At 36.5% G+C, this 22,257-nt stretch overlaps 6 protein-coding genes across 14 annotated transcripts in view; 1 reads left to right on the forward strand and 5 right to left on the reverse strand.

Annotated features, from left to right (window-relative positions):
• LOC104709973 (putative F-box/LRR-repeat protein At5g02930) overlaps positions 1–1,658 on the reverse strand; it is a 4,258-nt gene extending 2,600 nt beyond the window's left edge. The window contains 4 exon segments of the mRNA XM_010426504.1: positions 16–175; positions 362–544; positions 683–1,498; positions 1,500–1,658. Coding sequence (XP_010424806.1) covers positions 16–175; positions 362–544; positions 683–1,498; positions 1,500–1,658 — 1,318 coding nt within the window.
• LOC104709974 (F-box/LRR-repeat protein 25-like) lies at positions 3,707–4,772 on the reverse strand. Its single transcript, XM_019229020.1, has one exon. It carries the CDS (start codon positions 4,766–4,768, stop codon positions 3,758–3,760), a length of 1,011 nt encoding a protein of 336 aa, XP_019084565.1. The 5' UTR covers positions 4,769–4,772; the 3' UTR covers positions 3,707–3,757.
• Positions 4,984–6,914, reverse strand: LOC104708852 (F-box/LRR-repeat protein At5g02910-like). Its single transcript, XM_010425494.2, has 3 exons — positions 6,048–6,914; positions 5,635–5,808; positions 4,984–5,483 (listed from the first exon to the last, which is right to left on the reverse strand). Exons 1-3 carry the CDS (start codon positions 6,912–6,914, stop codon positions 5,145–5,147), a joined length of 1,380 nt encoding a protein of 459 aa, XP_010423796.1. The 3' UTR covers positions 4,984–5,144.
• On the reverse strand, positions 7,832–8,293 carry LOC109125990 (F-box/LRR-repeat protein At5g02910-like). Its single transcript, XM_019228856.1, has one exon. It carries the CDS (start codon positions 8,291–8,293, stop codon positions 7,832–7,834), a length of 462 nt encoding a protein of 153 aa, XP_019084401.1.
• LOC104708853 lies at positions 10,344–11,773 on the forward strand. The gene is made up of 2 exons (XM_010425495.2): positions 10,344–10,950; positions 11,069–11,773. Exons 1-2 carry the CDS (start codon positions 10,483–10,485, stop codon positions 11,678–11,680), a joined length of 1,080 nt encoding a protein of 359 aa, XP_010423797.1. The 5' UTR covers positions 10,344–10,482; the 3' UTR covers positions 11,681–11,773.
• Positions 12,450–22,257, reverse strand: part of LOC104708856 (E3 ubiquitin-protein ligase UPL4) — a 20,447-nt gene continuing 10,639 nt past the window's right edge. For 6 of the 9 annotated variants that reach the window (XM_019229023.1, XM_010425503.2, XM_019229022.1 and 3 more), the window contains 14 exons: positions 18,482–18,642; positions 18,233–18,391; positions 17,396–17,560; positions 17,064–17,213; positions 16,865–16,986; positions 15,672–16,782; positions 14,149–15,333; positions 13,842–14,072; positions 13,648–13,752; positions 13,489–13,569; positions 13,349–13,417; positions 13,128–13,256; positions 12,941–13,024; positions 12,747–12,812 (listed from right to left, as the gene is read on the reverse strand). In XM_019229023.1, coding sequence (XP_019084568.1) covers positions 12,747–12,812; positions 12,941–13,024; positions 13,128–13,256; positions 13,349–13,417; positions 13,489–13,569; positions 13,648–13,752; positions 13,842–14,072; positions 14,149–15,333; positions 15,672–16,782; positions 16,865–16,986; positions 17,064–17,213; positions 17,396–17,560; positions 18,233–18,391; positions 18,482–18,642 — 3,818 coding nt within the window. Of the gene's footprint in view, positions 12,813–12,940; positions 13,025–13,127; positions 13,257–13,348; positions 13,418–13,488; positions 13,570–13,647; positions 13,753–13,841; positions 14,073–14,148; positions 15,334–15,671; positions 16,783–16,864; positions 16,987–17,063; positions 17,214–17,395; positions 17,561–17,645; positions 17,805–17,894; positions 18,117–18,232; positions 18,392–18,481; positions 18,643–18,722; positions 18,834–18,928; positions 19,641–20,147; positions 20,343–22,257 lie in introns of those variants that run through there. The other 3 variants (XM_010425496.2, XM_019229021.1, XM_010425504.2) reach the window with 3 other exon arrangements.

Raw genomic sequence — 22,257 nt, forward strand, 5'->3', positions numbered from 1 at the left:
AATTTCTCGATAAACGGACAACCAATGTTTCTAGCGTTTTTGTGTTTGCCAGAAAACGTTCCATGAACGAACCAACGACTTTCGGCTCTACAACTTTATACTCCCACGAGGTCGGAAAGACCTTATCTTCCAATCTCCAACATTGCTTCTTCAAGTATCTGTTGACACAGCCCCACTGCAAAACAGAGGACAAATTAAATATTATTATCTTCATCTTGAAAATTAAAATCATAATATAAAAAAGACTTACGATATCTTCAGATTAGTTATTACAATATATATCGCTCATGCATAGATTGCTAAAAGAAAGGGAAGGACATGCTTCTTTGTAATTAGCAAATCTAAAGGTAACCATGCATACCGGCTCGGCGTGGCAACTCTCAGTTGTGTTGTAAACTGTTAACTTGTTTAATCCAGGTGAGTTTTGTAGTAGCCTTTCTATACCAGGAACCACAGATCGCATAATCCTTGTTTCAAGAGTCAAATTATTGACTTTGAGCATCGGTAATGGAAGACTAGTAGGGATCTTGGAAAGAGATAACATCTAACAAAAGATTGACGAAAAAAAGCAAAGAGATAATAGTGAGTACCAACAAAACACAGACCTCTCAACGTAACATTGAGATTTCTAGGCATTAAGGATTTTAGAGAATGAAAGAATGAATGGTCACATTAATATTACCTGAAGTAAATTAACCCCCAAAGCAAGTTTCTCTACATTCTGAAACGCTTCTATCATTTTTTGCACCATGACTAGAAGATCGTTAGGGTCCAAGGGACCAAAATTATGATGACAGGTTCGAGGATCGAAATAGATAACGTCGACATCAGCTTCGGTTAAAGAAGAGACATCAAAAAAAGTGCAGTGTGCCTCACAGTCTCTCAATCTCAAATACTGGATATGTGGCGCCACAATCTGCATAGACTGGATTGTTGCTCGATGACAGGAGCGGCCGCGTTCTATCTCCAATCTTGTCAAGCACAGAGATTTACTCAGATCAAGATACTCGAGTGACCAGCAAAACAGCAAAGTCAATGTTTCTAGGATTGGACAGCCAGACGGAATCTTAGGAAAGGTTTTATCAGAAAGTTTACAACAGTTCAAAGACAAGTTCCTTAGTGATGTCCAAGATACCGTGCACCTGGGAGTCAAAACAACATTTTTCAAATTGACTCGCTTCATAGAAGAGTTGGTGTAGGAGAAGAAATCAGGAAAATTATACTGTGTATCTCTAACGAGCGCCATAGAAAAATTCTCCACGTTGTGAGACATTGCAAACTCGATCGATTTATTCAAATGGCCAGACTTGTAGCCGAATTTGGTACAGAAATGGAAACTCGTTATTTTGGAAGCCGAGTACCTGGCTAGGGTTTTGTTTATCACTTTAGGGGAAACATCAAGCCATTCAAAGGAGAGATGAGGTGTCTCCGTCCATACATGTCTCCATCGTTTGCACAACACAGAGGTTGTGATCGCCAACTTAGTCGGAATATATGACAATATATATATGTTGGAGAATTGCGTCCGGTAGATCGCTGATGATTGAGGAGGAGTCAGCGATTGAATCATCACGTGATCGTTTGATTTTGAGGGGTCGTTTAAAACGGTGGCTAGGGTTTCGTACAGCGACGGTGGCGTGGTCTTCCTTTAATTTCATGGCCAAATCGGATTTCAAAAAAAATCTTTTGTGTCGTGGAAGTTGGGACTAATTCTTGTTGTGTAGTACTAAGTATTTATTAGAAAACCTAAAACAGCTATAGGGTTCCTTAAATTTATTTTTATTTTTTTAAATACGAGAATGTTTAAGGGTTCCTCCACACACAAGAAGAGACATATATACCACTACTAGCTAATAGAGGCTAAATCCGTTGAAGCTGAAGCAACTTCCCCACGTATGTATGGGATCCAACACTAAAACCCGATATATATGTTACATAATTTAACAACACCGCCTTCATTGTTGTTGTGAGAAAGCGTTAGAGCGATTTGAAACTGTTCTTCAAATCTTGATCTATCAGTGTAACTCCCCAGCCGTACAACCAACGTCTCTAATGTGATCGTGTTTGCCAGCAAAAGTTCCATGAAAGAAACCATGAGTTCCGGCTCAGGAACTTTAGAATCCCACGAGCTCGGAAAGACCACATGCTCTAGTGATCTCCAACCTTGTTCCGGATTCAAATTCTTAAAGTCCACGAAGCTGTCACATTTATCCTACAAACAAACCAGAATAAGATTTCATCCTTGAAAACTAACACCCACTGTCCATATCTCAATCTTCTATATAATTAATATATCAGCTCATCTATAGATTAACCAAAGAAAGGAAGAGTACATGACACTTTTGGGTTGTTTGTACTTTTGAAATTTATTTTATTTATATTGTAATTATTATATAAAATATAATTTATATGATTGTTTTTAAAAGTTTTTTTTGGATAAAACATTATGCAATAAAATCATATGCTAAATATGATGCCTTGAAAAAAGACACATAATTTGTAAGTTTTATATTGTTAATGATTTTAGATAAGTACCCGTGCTATAACACTTGTTAAATTATTTTATACAAAATTTTGTATATTTTATATTTTAAAATAAAATTTTAAAATATGTTGTATTTGGTTATATATGTGAAGTTATTTCAACAATGTATATTCTACGTCATGACTTGAATGTCATTATAAGACATAATTTTGTAAATTTGGTTTTTAAAAAGCGAGTTATTATATTATGAGTAATCTAATATATTGTTATACTTTTTGTTTTAATATACAGTACTTGGTTTATTGAAATTATTTCATATTATAGTGACATATTATTGACATTGCTATAACAAATCAATTTAGAGTGTTTATAGTTTCTAACTTTTATATTAAGTTTCAATATATTAAAAATATCTCAAAATAAATTATTTAAAGTTTCTTCTATTATATAAAATTATAAAATTCAAAAAAAAAAATATAAAATTGAATTTAAATATTCAAATTTTGACACGTTACTCAGTAAATTTTTTAATTCAATAGATATTATTTTTAAAGAATATTATTACTAAAGATTGAATATGTTATAGGTTGAACAATTTCTATTTGTTTTTAAAAATTCAACTTATGGTATATCTGGAAATAAAACTATTTTTTAATTATAATAAATAATATGATAATTTATTTGTTTCACAAAATAGACCCATATATAAAAATGAGAGGTGAAGTATAATAATAATTAACAAATTAATATGTTAAGTTAGATATCAAAAGATTTTATTTAATAAATAATTTAATTTAAAAAAATAATATGGTAAGTTAGATGATATGATTCTTTAGAATATTCTCTTTAAGATTTTCAGTACAACATATTTGTAACCAATTAATCTATTATTAATGTATAAACTATTTGTAACCAACTTATTAAAATTATATAGTCTACAAAACAATGTTGTTTATTAAAATTATCTCTTTGTACTGGTGTACGGTGCTGAACTGCATTGTGTAAATTGTTATCTTCTTTACTTCAGGCGAGTTTTGTACCAGTCTTATTATACCACCAACCACAGGTCGCAAAATCATTGTTTCAAGAGTCAGAGTTTTGACCTTGAGCGTCGGTAAAAGAACACCATTGAGCTCGGATTTAGATAAAATCTAACAATCAAAAGGTTGACACAAAAGTATAAGAAGATGGTGAATATCAACCTATGTATTATACTGTGTAACCAACTAATTACAGCTCAAGTGAGTCCGCAACATAAAGAGTTCTTACGCACTAAGGATTAAAAGAATGAAATAATGGCGACATTACCCGAAGAAACTCAACCCCAAGAGTAAGCTTATCTACGTTCTGCAACTTGTCTAGCATTGCTTGCACTATGGCTAGCTTCAAGGGCTCAGTTTCATGATAAGAGATACTAGGCAAGAGATAGTTAACTGAAGAGTCTACGTTAGCTTCAATTAAAGACGAGACATCAAGTAAAGTGCATTGAGCTCTCAATCTCAGATAATGTATATGCGGCGCCACGATCTTCGTTGGTTCTCGAACCGAGGAGCAGCAATCTAAATCCAATCTTCTCAAGAGACGCAATTCACTCAGATCAAGAAACTTAACTGAACCATAGTTCTGCAGTCTCAAGCTTTCCAGGACTGGACAACCAGACAAGATCTTAGGAAAGGTTTCATCAGAGAGTCTACAAGAGCTCAAAGACAAGTACTTTAGTGACGTCCAAGACACGTTGCAACTGGGAATCAAATCAACAGCAGGTCCCGAGTTGATGATGATCAAGAGTTGCTGAACAGAGGAATTGTTGTAGAAGAAATCTGGAAACTTGTAACGGCCAACACGAGAATCACAAAACTCCAGAGTTAGATTCACAGTTCCGTGGGAGATGGCGAACCCGATCCAGCTATCAACAAAGTGAATCCTGTTGTTGAGCAAGCTTGTGACAAGATGGAAACTTGTGATATTGGTGGCCGAGTAGTTGTTTAGGGTTTCGTTTATCGATTCAGGGGAGATTCTAAGCTGATCAAAGTAGAGATAAGGTGACTTAGACCAAACATGCCTCCATCGTTTTGACAAAACAGAGGTTCTGATGGCGATGTTGGTGGGAACTAAGGAGAGGATACGGTGGAGTATGTCTTCGGGTAGAGAGCTGATTGAGTCTACACCGTCGATTGAATCACTTGCTTGCTCGATTTTGATGGGATGACTGAAACGGTGGCTAGTGTTTCCTATAGCGACGTTGGCGAGGTCTTCTTCTCCGAAACTGTCTTCCATGGCCATCAGGTTTTTTTTTTTTTGTAAAGACTAATTATTTATTTTTGTTTCTGAAACATAAAGGACTAATTATTGATTTTATTAATAAACGAGTAATTAAAGATAATTAATTAAAAGTGGCCTTTTAAAACATTATTTTGTTTAGATTTTGAAGAAAGTAATTTTTACGAGTTAGTTAATGTTTAAGTTAATATTTAGAATTTGGGATTTTGATTTAAGAATTAATTTCTGAAATTTTTTATTGAGATATTAAAATACAATTAATCTGACTTGCACATTCAGCAGTATACAATGTGGTATGAGATTCAAGTCGAATACATATGATAATGAATTAATGATACATATTTAACAATGACTTTTGCTTGATCAAACTAAGAAGACATTACCGTTGTGGGAAAGTATTGGCTACGTACTTGATATAGCTTCGCTTGATCAATATGGAGACATCGTTGTTGTTGTGAGAAAGTGTTGTAGCCATTGCAAGAAGCTCTTCAAAACCTGATGTATCAAGGTAACCTACCAAGAGTACAACCATCGTTTCTAGACTTTTTGTACTTTCCAGTAAACGTTCCATGAACAAAGCCACGAGATTGGACTCTGCGTGTTTACCAACCAACATCGAAATGGTCTCAAGAGAGCCCGGGAAGACCGAGTCTTTCGATCTCCAGCATTGATGCTGATTCAAGCTATGTACACGCAAGTACGCGTTGAGATGCAATTCCTGTCAAACAGACAAAGAAAAAAAGACTTCATCATGCAAACTAAAAAAGTATCTAACAAGAGTGTCAATATCTTAGAATTCAAAAACTCAGCTTTATATTAGCCAACAAAAAAAGTGAAGGAGACTAAAAGAGGATTCATTGTAAAGATACCGATATGCTGCTGCATTTCACAGTGTGTATTGTTAGCTTTCTCAATCCAGATGTGTTCCGTAGCAGTTCTGTTATACCAGGAATAACAGACCGTATAATCATCGTTTCAAGAGTCAGAGTTTTGACTTTTAGCGTCGGAAAAGGCACACCACAGAGCGCAGCAAGAGATAACATCTGTAAGGCACATGAAAAGAGTTAAATATACCAAAAGACAACTTCATCAAAAGAAATAACCAAAGCACAACAAGACGAGAGCCATTGCTAAAATACTTGAAATATGATGTTCATGCTTTCAAAATATCTACTCCAAGCCTGATCAACCAATATCTGCCTATGTAAACCAACTTGATTCTAAAAGAGCAAGCTATGTGATGCAACTGATTCTAAGAGAATGGAAAAAATGGGTAACAAACCTGAAGAAAGGTACCACCGATGGTAAGCTTCTCAACATTTTGCAACATTTCTAGCATCTTTACAACATTATGTTGAAGAAACTCAGCCGTAAGGGTTCCAAGATCGCAAAAGTAAATGTTCAAGTCAGCTTCTGTTAACGAAGACACATCCACTAAACGGCACGGTAACCGAGAGTGTCTGAGCCTCAGATAATGTAGATGTGGCGCCACAATCTTCGTTGGACCCATAAACCAATCGCTGCGGTCCATCTCCAACCTTCTCAGACGCGGTGACTGACTCAGATCAAGACACCTGAACTCATCACAATACAGCAATTCCAAGCTTTCGAGAAGTGGAGAGCCAGACAGAATCTTAAGAAAGGATTCATCAGAGAGTGTGCAAAAGCTCAAAGACAAGTTCTTTAGAGATGCCCAAGACACTGCGCATCTGGGAACCAAATCAACAGCTCCAGAGTTTACAAAGAGCTGCTTCACAGATGAATTGGCGTAGAAGAAATCAGGAAACTTGTAATCCCTAACACAAGAATCACGGAACTCAAACGAAAGCTTCTCCGCGTCGCGAGAAATGGCGAATTCGATCCAGCCGTTAATGGGTTGAACCCTGTTGTGCAAGCTTGTACGGAGATGAAAAGCCGTGATCTTGGGAGCCGAGAAGCTAGTTAGGGTTTTGTCGATCGAATTAGGGTTGGCTCTATGACAATCAATGGAGAGAGAAGGTGTCTCAGACCATACATACCTCCATCGTTTGGACAAGACAGAGGTTCTGATCGCGGACTTGGTCGAAACAGAGGAGAGGATATGGTGGAGAATCACGTCAGGTAAAGAGCTGATGAAATCTCCACCGTCGATTGAATCGCCGGTTATCATGTTTTTTTGACGGGGGGATGAGGAGAATGAGAGAAGCGGCGGTGGTGGTGGTTAGGGATTCCCAACCGCGGCGGAGGCGCCGTCTCTCTGTGTTATTATTTTAAAATTTCTGACTCCTTTTCTAAATAAAAGGTTTTTGTGGGACTTTTGAGTAAATAGACCAAAAATATTTGTTTTAATGACGACAAATTTGGACAAAGACATCGCAGAGTTGGTCAATTGAAATCGCCGATTATAACGTTTTGGCGGGGAATATTAAAAACATTTAAACACGTGTCGTCAAAGATAGACTATAAATACTAGTTGAGTTGTAGTGTATATATAAAGGAAATAACGATTTCCGTTGGCTTCGTATACAACTGGCTGACTTCTGTGAAAATTGAAGAAAAAAAAATCATAAATATTACCAAATTTTAAAAAGTTCGATTGATGTAGAAATAATAATAATAATTACGTGTTAATCAAATCGTGTTTTTGATTAAGTAATGTACAACCTAATCAGTAATATATTATATTACTCAATTAAATACATATAGACCGACGAATTGCCAAAAGTTGTGAGAAAGACAGACGTTCACAAAATCTATTAATCGATATATAATTATATATGATGAAAGAAAAAAATAGAAGAAATTATTATTCTTGACCAAAAAAAAAAAAGAAGAAATTATTATTCAGTTTATTTGGAGTGACTTTGCAAAGTTCCTACATGCAGAAATATCATGGGTTCAATATATAAGAAACTAATAAAGGCGGGGCAGTCCTGCAATAATGTAACAAAATTGTATAGGTGGGACGTGGGAGTTGAACATCTCCTTTCTTATTAAAAAAAAATGCATGTTACTTAACAATTACGATAGAGACTCTATGATTGTTGTGTTGTCCGTTAAACCATTTAATCGACGCAGTATTAGTTACTAGNCCCAAGAGACTGCGCATCTGGGAATCAAATCAACAGCTCCAGAGTTGACAAAGAGCTGCTTCACAGATGAATTGGTGTAGAAGAAATCAGGAAAATTGTAATCCCTAACACAAGAATCACGGAACTCAAACGAAAGCTTCTCCGCGTCGCGAGAAATGGCGAATTCGATCCAGCCGTTAATGGGTTGAACCCTGTTGTGCAAGCTTGTACGGAGATGAAAAGCCGTGATCTTGGGAGCCGAGAAGCTAGTTAGGGTTTTGTCGATCGAATTAGGGTTGGCTCTATGACAATCAATGGAGAGAGAAGGTGTCTCAGACCATACATACCTCCATCGTTTGGACAAAACAGAGGTTCTGATCGCCGACTTGGTCGAAACAGAGGAGAGGATATGGTGGAGAATCACGTCAGGTAAAGAGCTGATGAAATCTCCACCGTCGATTGAATCGCCGGTTATCATGTTTTTTTGACGGGGGGATGAGGAGAATGAGAGAAGCGGCGGTGGTGGTGGTTAGGGATTCCCAACCGCGGCGGAGGCGCCGTCTCTCTGTGTTATTATTTTAAAATTTCTGACTCCTTTTCTAAATAAAAGGTTTTTGTGGGACTTTTGAGTAAATAGACCAAAAATATTTGTTTTAATGACGACAAATTTGGACAAAGACATCGCAGAGTTGGTCAATTGAAATCGCCGATTATAACGTTTTGGCGGGGAATATTAAAAACATTTAAACACGTGTCGTCAAAGATAGACTATAAATACTAGTTGAGTTGTAGTGTATATATAAAGGAAATAACGATTTCCGTTGGCTTCGTATACAACTGGCTGACTTCTGTGAAAATTGAAGAAAAAAAAATCATAAATATTACCAAATTTTAAAAAGTTCGATTGATGTAGAAATAATAATAATAATTACGTGTTAATCAAATCGTGTTTTTGATTAAGTAATGTACAACCTAATCAGTAATATATTATATTACTCAATTAAATACATATAGACCGACGAATTGCCAAAAGTTGTGAGAAAGACAGACGTTCACAAAATCTATTAATCGATATATAATTATATATGATGAAAGAAAAAAATAGAAGAAATTATTATTCTTGACCAAAAAAAAAAAAGAAGAAATTATTATTCAGTTTATTTGGAGTGACTTTGCAAAGTTCCTACATGCAGAAATATCATGGGTTCAATATATAAGAAACTAATAAAGGCGGGGCAGTCCTGCAATAATGTAACAAAATTGTATAGGTGGGACGTGGGAGTTGAACATCTCCTTTCTTATTAAAAAAAAATGCATGTTACTTAACAATTACGATAGAGACTCTATGATTGTTGTGTTGTCCGTTAAACCATTTAATCGACGCAGTATTAGTTACTAGTTAGACAGTAACATTATGTACGACCTTTCAAACAAAAAGAAAAGAAAAAAAAATATAAGGTACGAAAAATATACTCCTATATATTAGAATACACAATGTTTTAAGATTTTTATATGAATTAAGAAAAACATCTAATGTTTAACAATAAGTGTATTATATATTTATGATAACATATTTTATAATTATTAACCAATAATATTTCATCAAACTTTTAAATTCTCATTTAATGTTTCATAAAATTTACAATTTCTTAACATTAATTGATAAAAGTATACATGAAATCATTTTTTGTAATACAAAAAAAAAAACTAAAATATCATCCTTTATGATACAGACGGAGTATAGAAGTTGTTTGATATAATTAATGCTTGTCTAGTAATACATTAATTAGATGTTTTTTTAAGGACAAAACATATCATAATTAATGCTTTAATTTTGAAGCTAGTACGTAATTTGGTCGATGGAGGCATGAGTGACGACGATGTCATGTTACTTACAAAGAGATCAATGCCCTTTTACGGATCGGATTTGAGCTTTAGTTCTTGTTCTTTTCTTCGATGATTTTTATTAATCTATTTAGGAAATAAATACTTTATATTGATTCGATGATTTGACTACATATATAATGATTCAGTTTATCCTTTTTTCCTGCAATATTTGATAGGTATATGTTTGGTCCTTGTCAAACTAAGCTTTGAATCACATGAATTCTAAGGAAATGGAAGATATTTTTGTCGACTTATTTTTGTATCGTCTACAATGTGGATGCAAACAAACAAATATAGATGCATCAAATGAATACATTACCCACAGACCACAACCACAATTGCTAGTTGGTACTAACAGAGGCCAATACAGTCATTGCAGGTTGGATAGATTAAGTTTACTTTTCTGCACCATGAAGTAACACTCGTACACTAACACCCAACTGCAAATCTTGACTCAGGTCTCAATAATACTACTTGTAGTCAATGATCATTAAATCTACATAGATTAACCTTTACGCAAACTGAGAGCAATAATTAATTTAAATTGGATAACAATTAATGCAAGGTTGGTTTAAATTGGATCTGTATTTTTTACTTTTGTTGACTTACATTTATAACATTATAAGCACATCTCGTTCATACTTTTTAGCTAGATTTTTGCACAACTTTATTAGAAGTATAAAGTTCTTGTTTTTGCAAATTGTATAAATTACCAAAGTTCCTATAAATATAAAGCACTAGCACGGTGGTCTAAAGCCCATTATCACAATTACAGCCAAAATGGAAACCAAAATCCCCAAGTCAAGGATAGCCGGAGTACAGAGCGTCATGCCGGTGGAAGTGACGCAACACCGGAAAGTTCGTTCCATATCCGTCGGAGATGCCGTCGGAGCTGGAATATTCCGGCGAACACTGAACATTGTTACGTATTACAAGGAAGCAGGTGATGTTAGTGGCGAGAAAGCGTGGTTAGTCGCTGGGTGGATCAAGGAGTCGTTAGGGAGAGCCTTGGCGGAGCAGCCGATGCTCTCCGGCAGGCTGCGGAGGATGAAGACGGCGGCTGAGGGTGGTTTTGAGGTTGTGCCCAACGACAGTGGCGTTAGGCTGTTGGAGGCTCAGTTTCCGGCGAGTTTGCCGGAGTTTCTTGAAATGGTGAAAAAAGACAAAAGCAGAGCTGAAGCAGAAACTGTCTTCTGGAAAGACATTGATGAAGATGAACCTCAGTACTCTCCATTGTTCTATGTTCAGGTTCTCTACAAATTTATTTATTTTATGTATTACTTTATCAAATATTAAGGTCTAAAGCAATGATTCTTATTATAAATAAATATTGAGATTTTCTTTCCAATACTGTATTTGTTGATAGGTGACTAATTTTGAGAGTGGAGGGTATTCAGTTGGGATAAGCTGCAGCATCCTGTTAGCGGATCTCCTCCTTGAGACAGATTTCTTGACCAAATGGGTTCAAATCCAAAGCTCTTTAGCCCATTCCCAGACCACAGCTGTCAAACCAATCTTCTACCTCCCTTCTCTCAAACAAGACTATAAGAAGTTCCTCACTGAATTTACGAGGTCAGCCTCTGTTCTCGACCGCGGTGAACCTGTTGTTCTTCGGGCCAAAACATGCCTGAAAATGTCACCAGCATGCATTGTGGCCCGCAAAAAAACGAGTGCGGATGTTTTCTTGTTCGTCAAGGAACTAGGTTATGGCGACAGTGGTACAGTATGTGCTGGTATGAAGGTAGAGATACATCCATCAAGAGATGAAGCTATTAGCGATTGCGATTGCGGTGGCGATTTGGAGGAGACAGATGATGGAGTAATTAATAAGAATTTAGCGTTTGGGGAAAGACTTGAAATTACGTCATGTTGGGTTGGGTCCGTCTCCAAAGGGGTTGTGTTTGCTGTGCCATCTGCTTTTGGAGATGCCAAGTCCAAGTCGCTTGCCAAATTTATTGTTGCACTACCAAAAGATTAACTCATTAATATCAGTGACATGAATAGTTTTACGTTTATCATAATGTTTTGCCGACTGCGTAATGTTATCAATGAAACTACTGCGGAAGGCTAACTACGATTTTTATATCGTGTGTCGGTGTGTGTGTGTACGTAATACAAAATATCTTATAATCTTAATTAACTGCTTGATGATGGTTGTTCAGCCGATTATTAAAAATGAAAAACATCAACATACTTCGAATTCGAAATTTATTGGCTATTACGATTAGTACGCATATGATTAGGTAGAACAATATCCAATTCTTGGATCTGAAGTTCATATACCTATAAAAGGAAAATATCATCTTTTTTATTGGTTTAAAAATCGACGTGACGTGTTGGAAATAAAGAAGTAACATATGAAGAAGTAGGTATGGGCAAGAAGACAATACCATTTATTATAATAACCCCCATTGACATTGCTACTACTCCTACTCCTACTACTAATGATCACATAAATAAGATTCACCAAAGAAATCTCATAACGAGACAAGAACAGGCTACAGCTTAATGAACGTGTGGAATATGAATGCATAGACTGAACCGGAGGATACATACATAGTCGGAAAAAACAGCCATGTGAAAAGAAAAAAAATTATTATCCTTAGAGAAGAAAACATCAGTTCCCTCTTTCATGTCTTCTTGGACATTATTATCCTTAGAGAAGAAAAAAAATTATTATTTTTTTGTCACCTAAAATTTCTTTCTCATTTTCCCCGTACACACAAATTTCGAATTTTACAGTCTAATTTCTCAAATTAATATAAAAATAATATTAGAACCATTTTATGATTTTTTTTTATGTACAACTTTTCACATCAGTCCAAAAGAGAGTTTCTTTTTTTCCTCGTCCTACTTCGTCTACTTATTACTACTATTCTTTTGTACAAAGTCCTAAAAAGAAGAAAACACTTAAAAGAAAAAGAACCATGTGAAAAGAGAAGAAGAGCTTCCTCTTGTTTCTCTTCTAACAATCCACTCTTCTCTTCACTTCTCTTCTCACAATCCCCTACCGCTTCTGCTAACCTTTTTTACAAGAAACTAACTTAAGAGAGATGGAAGGAACCTTGACCTTCAGTTATGGCATACATCAGTTTCTCCTTCATCTTCTCCTGCAAACACACAGACACAAAAAAAAGCAGGAAAACACAACAGAGTGAGATCGATCCTGAGACCAGGTTTTGTCCAGAGAAAAACCGGCTTAAGAGAATGGTTAACAAAAGATGAAGAGAGATATCACTTTGGAAGAATAAGGTGGAAGCTTCAGATAATTGGCGCATGTCATCACACTAGGCAGGTCAGTCTCTGAAGAATCGCTACCATGCTGTTGCACAACAAAATAAGCAGAGAAAAAGGCTGATGAGAAAAAAAAGAGAGATTACAAAATGTGAGAAATAACACAGAGGAAGTTATCAGTCACATCGGACCTTGCGGACAATTGTTAGTTTAGGATTGAGAGATGCTAAACCGCCATGAGGTAGCCGGGGAGATCCTGTTACGAATTGCAGAAACGCTCGTTGTTGCTCCTTGTCAAACTCATGCAGAATCTCCAATAACTGGAATACAGAACAAATTAGCCCTTCTAGTTTGATCCGGAAAAAGATTAACAAAATTCAGAAGAAAAGTAGTTGAGATTTAAAAAACAAACATTTTCAACTGGTGGGCTGCTAGAAGTATATCCATGATCAAACTTGATGTGATCCAAGACTTCATTCATCTGCAAAGAAATTACTCTTTTCAGCTAATGAAAAACCGTACTCAACACGTAACATCTAAACGTTAACCTACATTAAAAAGATCGCGTTCTCCACACAACATTGTTTCCAGCTCCTCTTCATCGAAAATCCGAAGATGTTCAATAGGGAAAACCTGAATTGAGCATAGAAGGATGATTAAATATTAAATCTATAGAATAGAATGTAGCTAAAGGAGAAGAAGAGTACGTACTTGGTTAAATCCAGACCGAAATGCTTCAACCTGTTTTTGGATCCCACTATATACTGTGGCATTGACAATAGCCTTGATATATTCCTCGAGGTTATCCAAATTTACCTAGAAAGAGAAGGGACGTAGACATCATTCCACATGTTCAAGGATCTTAAGAGAAAGATTTATTCACAAAACTAAAACACACTACGTACCATATCATTATCAGAATGGGGAGCGAGATCATAGTCCGTGTAGCCAGGCAACGCAAATTCAAGACAAAGGTCCTCAATTTTTGTTCCATGGAAACTTAAATCACACTTGGCTGCTCGAGAATTACCCTGTGCTTCTGCGAAAACCTTTCTCCTACGGGCCAGAGCTTGCAATTCCACCAGTGTTTTACAAAGTGCAGGGTCAACAAAGTGGATGTCAAATGAACTCAACTCCTAAAAGAAAACTTGTTCTGTAAGATTCTCAACCAAAATAGGAAAGAGATGTTGGAATGAGAAGAACCCAATTTACCTGTCCGAGGATTAGTTTATAGAAGGCTTTGGAAAAAGGAAGGTCTAAGACTCGTCCATCTTGTAGAGCCTTTGCTACCACTGTCCCCAGTAGAACAAATTTCTGCAGCACATCTGAAGAAGCAGCTGATGTACCTGACCAAGGGCGTGGAAAGAGTCCTGAAGGAGAGGCCAAAACCCCTGAGTGTTCGCTTGGCTTTCCAACCAAGGAACTACAATCACTCCTCCACATACCAAGTTCCGGATTTTGAAATGCCCTACTGACTAGCGTATAGAACTCCAGCGTTGGCCCAAGACCAGTTCCGACTTCTTCACTGTATTCAACCTCAATGACCACCTTCTGGTTGCCGTATAACTCCATCATTTTTGCAGCAGACTCTAGAATTTTTTCACGGCAAGCTAAGAACTTTTTACGCGGTAAACTGCCAGTTACTGGGCGCCCTTCACCATTTGAATTGCTAAGGTGCTGTGGGTGATGGTGGATTTTCTGTGAACCAAAGGCTGCAAGTCGGAAGTATTTTGATTTGACTTCAAAACTAAACAGAAATGGACATGAATCCATTAGATCATTAAACCATGGTGGCAGACCGCAAGTTGACACAGCAAAAGAATCACGAAGCTGCTGCTCTAACTTCTCTGTAAGCTTACTGCTAACAAATTCAGAATGTGCCACAGGACGAACTAGCACCATCAGATCATCCAAATTCTCCAGCCTACCTTCGCCAAAAGCAGTAATCCTCCCAAGAGAAATCAGGTGAAAAAGATATCTGTTCATGCCCTCCAGACTCTTAAGCAGGAACAATATGTCATAGGCAGGAGGACTTGACCCCTTGAGGCGCAAAGCTAGTCTATGGTAAAACAAGTAGGATAAGAACGAGCGATACTCGTCGTCTTCTATAGATTCGGGTGGAACCAGATTTTTACTAGAATCCCCAAGTTGTGCAGCCCTTTCATAAGTGATGTAGTGGGGTCCACTAAGCTTTGAACCGTTGGTAGTTTCACTTTCTGATTTAAGTTTGTGCAAGAGAATAGCCTGGTATACAGTCAAAGAGCGGTCTAGTTCAAGCCCTTCGAGACGAAACAAAAGTCTAGGCAGCGCATCCTCCTTTTCAGAGGAGGAAGCTTTTTGTTGTTCTGAACCACTAGACAGCACTGGAAGCTGCATCTGATCTTCCACTTGAGATCCCTTGACACAACAAAATTCCAGATACACAAAAGATTAATGTACTAAAATAACCAAACAAGAAGCTTAAAGAGAAGGAAAGACGCCTATGAAGACAACTTCATCTCAACTTCTCAAGTGAACCAATAACCAATATACACCACCTAATGCTCATCTTGAAATCAAAGCCATTACAAACTTTCAGGTGCAAAGAATTCAGTTCTAGTACATTATTGCTTTTCCTGAACTTAAGTTGAATAAGTTTCAATCACTCCTAATCCAAAAGTTCTTGATGATAAAAAAAGAAATGTTGCATATGCTACTTCCATAAGACTAAAGATTAAAGGGAGTTTAGAAATTACCTGAAACTGAGGTGCATCAGAAGGTGCACTGTCAATCTCCATAGGACTTGAGCTTTCACCTTGACAAGATATTGAAGTTGACTGCAACTGAGAAGATTGGCATTCTATAGCTTGATCTTTTGCTTCCACAGACTCTACTGGTTCTAAATTCACTTTAGGCCACATGTATTGATTGACAGCATCGAAATAGCACAGTGGGTCAACAGTAACAAAGTCTTGGGAGTAATCACGCAAAGTCGTCTCCCCCTCTGCTTTCTGAAAACGAACTCTTAGGCATGGATAAGTTGTGCAACGCCCATTCGGAATAGCTGCAAATGAGTTCCTTTGCTTCAAGAATTGACTTAAGACGATTGGGAAGTTTTCCAGAGAAGATAAGGAATTTTGGAGCTTCTCTATTAACACGGATGGAGTTGCCTCACCATCAGACCAAAGTAATCTTGTGAACACCTCAAATCTCTTACCAACAAACGGTAAAGTATCACATTCAGGATCCCCTTTGCTAAGTTTCCGTTGATAGAGTCCATTAGAGAGATAATCAGCCAGTGACTTTACAACTCCACTCTCTGTAAATTCAAAAGTGGACACAGATTCCCTTCCATTCAGCCTTTCCCTGATTTGGTTCCATATTGAGAAGAATTTCTCATCATGCAGGACATGTGCATCAATGGGTACAGTCATCAAAGCGCTAAGTGCTTCCGACAATACCTTGAGGTCTTGAAGGACATCTGTCAAGCCTTTCTCAGAGTTGAATACCTCAGGTCCAAAGAAACTCTCCTTGATACGTGTTGCAAGAATGTTGACAGTATCAGTGTCAATCTTACATGTTTGTAAAGAAGAGGATAGTGATTTTCCAAAGGATTGGCACAAGCATTTCACAATCTCTTTCGTAGCAGGCTTTTGTGAAAGGTCAGATGATCCCTGAATGAAACCAGATACCGGATTTTGTTGCGCTCTATCAGAATTTAAAAGTGCTTCAATAGCGAAAAAAACACCTTCCTTAATAAAGGAATTCAAAAAAGTATCACTGTATTTCTCAAGAAGCACTTCTGCCAGCTGCAATGCTACTACAACCACATGATGATCCTTCCTCGACAAGATACCAGCCAAAACACTGCAGCATCATGAAATGCACTATTATTAGATAGAAAACATCAGGGTTAAAAGCTCTCAGAAAATATTACAAAACAAGTTACCTTGAAATGTTGGCGTTCTTAAGCAACTTGACAAGATCGCCTGACTTACTCAAGCAAGTCAGCTTGTGAATTGCTGATAGGCAACCATAAGAAACATATACGGTAGCTCCAGAGTTTAGCACCTACAAAGAATTTAAAAGATTTATCATTACTGTAAGAGAGAAATAATCAGAGAATAAAATTGTATGTCGGAAATAACCTGAATCATAACAGGAACCATGTCAGTTCCAAATTGTTGCAAAAGATCAGGCTGATTGACAAGAAAACTTTCCTTTTCCAATGCCAGCTGATTATCCTCAACGGATGAAGCTGGAAGAAGCTCAATTACCAACTTCAAGACTTCATGCACCTGAATTGTACGTTTGGTTTCAACCAACATTAATCCCAATATCACCGCATTCTTCAAAAAAAATCAGCTTACTAACATATACTCCATCCACTTAATGTTATTTGGCTACATGACTATTTTGCAAAGAAGACCCTCTGTTGGAGAACCAAAAATATAAAAGTGATCAATAATAAAACACAAACCTGATTGGAGGAGCATGCATTGATAACATGTGTAGAAGACACTGAATGAGAAATGTCATACGTTGACATGATTTCTTTTAATCTGTAGCCAATGTTAAGTTCGTATAACGTTCTGAAAGCTAAAGTTGAACCAGAAGAAAGTTTTCTCAGCAATCCAATCACACCCTGCCAGCCAAAGTAAAAGTGCAAGATGTTATATTTATGCAATGAAAAGAAAGGACAAACAAATGGAGAAGAAAATCTCAGGTACATTGTAAACAGGTTGAGACAGGGTAGTGCGGCTATTCAAGTTTAAGAGATGTGTTGATTGATGAATTAGTCCATGACGACACAGTTGATCCAACATTGCAGGTGACTCACTAACTTGATCTGCTATTTTTGTCAAGCAAATAGCCACATTCTCAACCAACTGCAAAAAGGACACATAAATACTATCAAATACTCGCAGAAATTCTTTTGATTCAGCGGAAAAAAAGAAACAAAAGAAACAAATTCTGACCTGTCGATCTTCGTATTGAAGAATATTACATAATATAGGAACAGCATCCATGAAAGGCGAGGGAGACTCAGATGGAAGCTTCCTACATATATTGACCACAGTAGAAATTGCGACTCTCTGAAGCAAATGCGATGTTGAAACGGTAAGTCTTGTAAAGTCACCCATTTGACCTAAACCAAGTCACGATAATAGAAAAGCAAGAAATCTGACATAGCAAGGTTATTTATTTGGGATGATTAACCTGTATACTTGTTGAGAAGAAATCGATAAAAGAANAGATGTTATATTTATGGAATGAAAAGAAAGGACAAACAAATGGAGAAGAAAATCTCAGGTACATTGTAAACAGGTTGAGACAGGGTAGTGCGGCTATTCAAGTTTAAGAGATGTGTTGATTGATGAATTAGTCCATGACGACACAGTTGATCCAACATTGCAGGTGACTCACTAACTTGATCTGCTATTTTTGTCAAGCAAATAGCCACATTCTCAACCAACTGCAAAAAGGACACATAAATACTATCAAATACTCGCAGAAATTCTTTTGATTCAGCGGAAAAAAAGAAACAAAAGAAACAAATTCTGACCTGTCGATCTTCGTATTGAAGAATATTACATAATATAGGAACAGCATCCATGAAAGGCGAGGGAGACTCAGATGGAAGCTTCCTACATATATTGACCACAGTAGAAATTGCGACTCTCTGAAGCAAATGCGATGTTGAAACGGTAAGTCTTGTAAAGTCACCCATTTGACCTAAACCAAGTCACGATAATAGAAAAGCAAGAAATCTAACATAGCAAGGTTATTTATTTGGGATGATTAACCTGTATACTTGTTGAGAAGAAATCGATAAAAGAAAGCACTGCCATAATTGCTCCAGCATTCAAGCAGGCTACTGGCTGATCTCGGGATATTTTCTCAAGCGCTTGCAAACACTAGAAAAGTCAATAGTTAGTATGACACACCAATGAAAACAAGCTTTTCTTCAGTTGTAAACAATAGGTAAATGTGGTGAATAAGTATAACATACCTGCTCAGCAACGTCCAAGTACTCGATAGTCAACAGTCTTTGACAGAGAGCAGGAATAGTCTCATGTCTTACAAGTAGTGCTACTGAAGGCGGATAAACATCACACAAGTAAGTAATAGCTCTAATGGCGAGCAGCATAATATCAGCATTGTTCTCATGCTTAGCTAAATTTACAAGCACCGGTGAGAGCTTGTCGGCCATTGTGTCGGACAGGGACTCTTCAGTACAAAATGACAAAACTTCGCATAACTCAGTAAGCCCGGATAACTGCCCTGAAGGATCGGTTTCTCCACTCAAAGTGGACAAAAGAGACTTCAATTTCCCTTGATCATCAGATGATCTCCCTCTCTGATACTCCTCAAGCACCCTATGTCTGGAATCTTCTTCCTCATCAGAATCGCAGGATCCATAGTCAGAATCCTCCTTATCTTGTTCTTCTTCATCTGATTCCTTATCTTGTTCTTCTTCATCTGATCGACTCGAAGGGGAAGCAGATGAAGAAGTATCCATATCGGCGTCAACCTGATCATGTCCTGGACTGGTGGCACCGTTATCTTGAGCCTGAACAGATGATCCAGATGTGCTTGGCCTGAAATCCTGTGAGTTACAAGCTCTCTTATCAGCAGGTAACTCTTCCACAACCTCCATTCGTTTCTGGCCTCTGTTCTCCATAACTTAAAAAATCTTTCAAATTAAATTATCTAATCTCAACCTGTCATCAAGCAAGCAAGCAAACAAAATCAAAGTTAAAGTCTTTTCAATACCAACATATATCTCTCCCACTTTAAACACAAACCACAAAGAAAGAAGAAGATAAGAAGGTACAAAATAAAGAGTCAATCACTCAGTACCCAAAATCAGTGGAAAATAAAACATCAAACAAAATTAGGTTTTTTTTTTTTTAAAAGTGCAATTCTTATCAAAACCAGTACTACTCATTAAAAATCTCCATGAATCAACACAAAACAAAGACGATTAATTTACACACACACACACACACTTAAAAGAAAAAAAAAAGAAAAAAGAAAAAAACACACAGAGAGAGGGTTCGGGTTCACTAGCGAGACGAGAACAAACAAAAAGGAGAAACAGGAAAACAATTGATATAAACAATCGAACACAGATTCGAAACAGTAATCACGATCAACACAAAATCCGAAGAAACAACGATCATGATCGCAGTAAAATCAAAGGAACTGGTTGGTAAAATCACACACACCTTCTCAAGTTTCACCAGATTTTTGACCCAATCGTTTTGATTGGTAAAATTCTCAGAGAGATTGAAGAAGAAGAAGAAGAAGGTGAGAATCTAGGGTTTTTTCTTAATAATCCTAGGAAATTTATAATCATCTCAAGAGAAGAGGAAGAAGAAATCACATAAGATATATATATATATATATATATAACAATAATATATCTCTCTCTATGTATTTCCTTTTTTTTTTTTTTTTTTTTTTTTTTTTTNTTTGCCTTTAGCTTATTTGCTAAGAGACTATGGGTTTGTTAATTTGACAGACCTCTTAATGTTTTAAGACTTTATCCTCTGCGGACCAGCACACTGAGAACTACGTAAGATTAGATCGTACGGTTTTAAAATTGGTATGAAGGAAGATCCAACGGATGTGAAATTTTTGCAGTTTTCCGATTTTAGGGATCAGAGTATGGTTGTGTGCGACACGTGTCGTTATTAAGAGTTTTAAACCATACAATTAAATCCCAAAAGCTTTTTGCTAGCTTACACAATTTAACTCATTTTTATGGAATTCATTATTAATAGCCTTAATTAGTCCCTTCCTTCTTTTGGCTTTTTTTTTTTCTTTGTTTTGGTCATTGGATTTTTTTTTCTTTTTTATTACTAAGTATCAAAGTTAATGCTTTCTTTCTTTAAGTCGTTTACTTTTTAGGGATTGATTATAGAAATAGGCTTTTTTTTTTTTTTTTTTTTTTTTTTTTTTTTTTTTTTTTTTTTTTTTTTTTTTTNAGGACTTATAGTCCATACTTACAGAAATAGGGCTTTTTGGTTGATCAAAAATACCAAATCACCTCTTTCAATTATCATTCTATCTTTCGCTTTTACGATGTTGTAACTTGAAGAAGAGAAGATTTGGTGACTGCCGACCGCCGACCACCGTGACTTCTCCTTGCTTAGCCGGTGCACCATGACTTCTCCTCGTGTCGCATCTGCTTCTTGGCGAATCTATTTCTTCTTTCTCTTATTGTAATCTCTGATTTGAAGGTTTTAGGAGAAAAATCAGATTTCAATTGATCAACGATTACAAAGAATAAAACAAGAATTAAAAGCTTTTGTCTTGGGTATGTGTTAATTGGTTAAGATACATCATCTTCTCCGATTAAATCGACAAATTTCTTTCACCTTCTCCAATTAATATCCAAAATTCGATTATTGATTAGAGCCCTTGGGTTCACTAGATAGTATCCCTTAGGGTTTAGATTTCTTTCTCCAAAGTAAAATAGATTGAAATCCACTAAATTCACATGATTAAGGATGTTCACATGATCAAAGATGGTGCATTCGACCAAAAAAAAATAGCCATAGTCGGGTGAGAAGAGCGAAGAAGAAGGTAGAAAAAACAAGGCTATAATCGTCATTGCGTTTGCCACAAAAAGGCCTAATACCGATAGTCCGGACGAATGTACCTTATCTCAAAGTTTTGGGCCACCAAAGCCTCTTTTGCGTAAATATCCCAATAAACCACACGTCAAATTAATTTATTTTAGCCAAACTATGTATATATATCTTTTTCTTAAGAGAAAATCAAAGGCAATATCTCTAAAACAAGTAAAATGAAATATCAATAAAGTTGAACCCGATTTTTCGTGACAACTAATCTAAATGACGTTTTGGTTAAAGAAGTTGAAAAGAAGTGTCTATCGACCAGATTATGGATTAGATTAAAAATAGTATTATTGATAAGTACCATAATTACACACAAAATCTTCCATAATATTCTAACTGTAGCTTCCTTGCAATTTATAAGGAAAGAAGAGACGAAAGTTGTTGTTATCTGACCAAATTATACGGAAAGTTAAGATATTCATATTTCCAAGTAATTAAAACAAAATCTCTGGCTCTCTGCTTTGTTAAGATACTACTTTTTTCTTTTTTTTGGACGGATAGATTGAAATATCCAAATGAATCCCCGTAATTTACAGGGAAGGAGCGTAGTGTTACCAAACAAGTGTTGAAGCCCCAATGTTACGTACAAGTAATTTAGTTGTACACGATAACTTGGAAGTTTCGCTTGTTCTTATCAAGTCAGTACAATTGTTTGAACTGAGAGTAAAGGCATTTTGGGGGGGGGGGGGGG

This window comes from Camelina sativa, chromosome 8, assembly GCF_000633955.1.
Source record: "Camelina sativa cultivar DH55 chromosome 8, Cs, whole genome shotgun sequence".
Classification (NCBI taxonomy): Eukaryota; Viridiplantae; Streptophyta; class Magnoliopsida; order Brassicales; family Brassicaceae; genus Camelina; species Camelina sativa.

Coding starts and splice junctions, on each gene's coding strand:
- LOC104708852 (XM_010425494.2), bottom strand. CDS start 6,914: ATGATAACCGGCGATTCAATCGACGGTGGAGATTTCATCAGCTCTTTA. Junction 5,809..6,047: donor TCGGTGGTACCTTTCTTCAG/GTTTGTTACCCA, acceptor TGTGCCTTACAG/ATGTTATCTCTTGCTGCGCT. Junction 5,484..5,634: donor TGAAATGCAGCAGCATATCG/GTATCTTTACAA, acceptor TCTGTTTGACAG/GAATTGCATCTCAACGCGTA.
- LOC104708853 (XM_010425495.2), top strand. CDS start 10,483: ATGGAAACCAAAATCCCCAAGTCAAGGATAGCCGGAGTACAGAGCGTC. Junction 10,951..11,068: donor CTCCATTGTTCTATGTTCAG/GTTCTCTACAAA, acceptor ATTTGTTGATAG/GTGACTAATTTTGAGAGTGG.
- LOC104709974 (XM_019229020.1), bottom strand. CDS start 4,768: ATGGCCATGGAAGACAGTTTCGGAGAAGAAGACCTCGCCAACGTCGCT.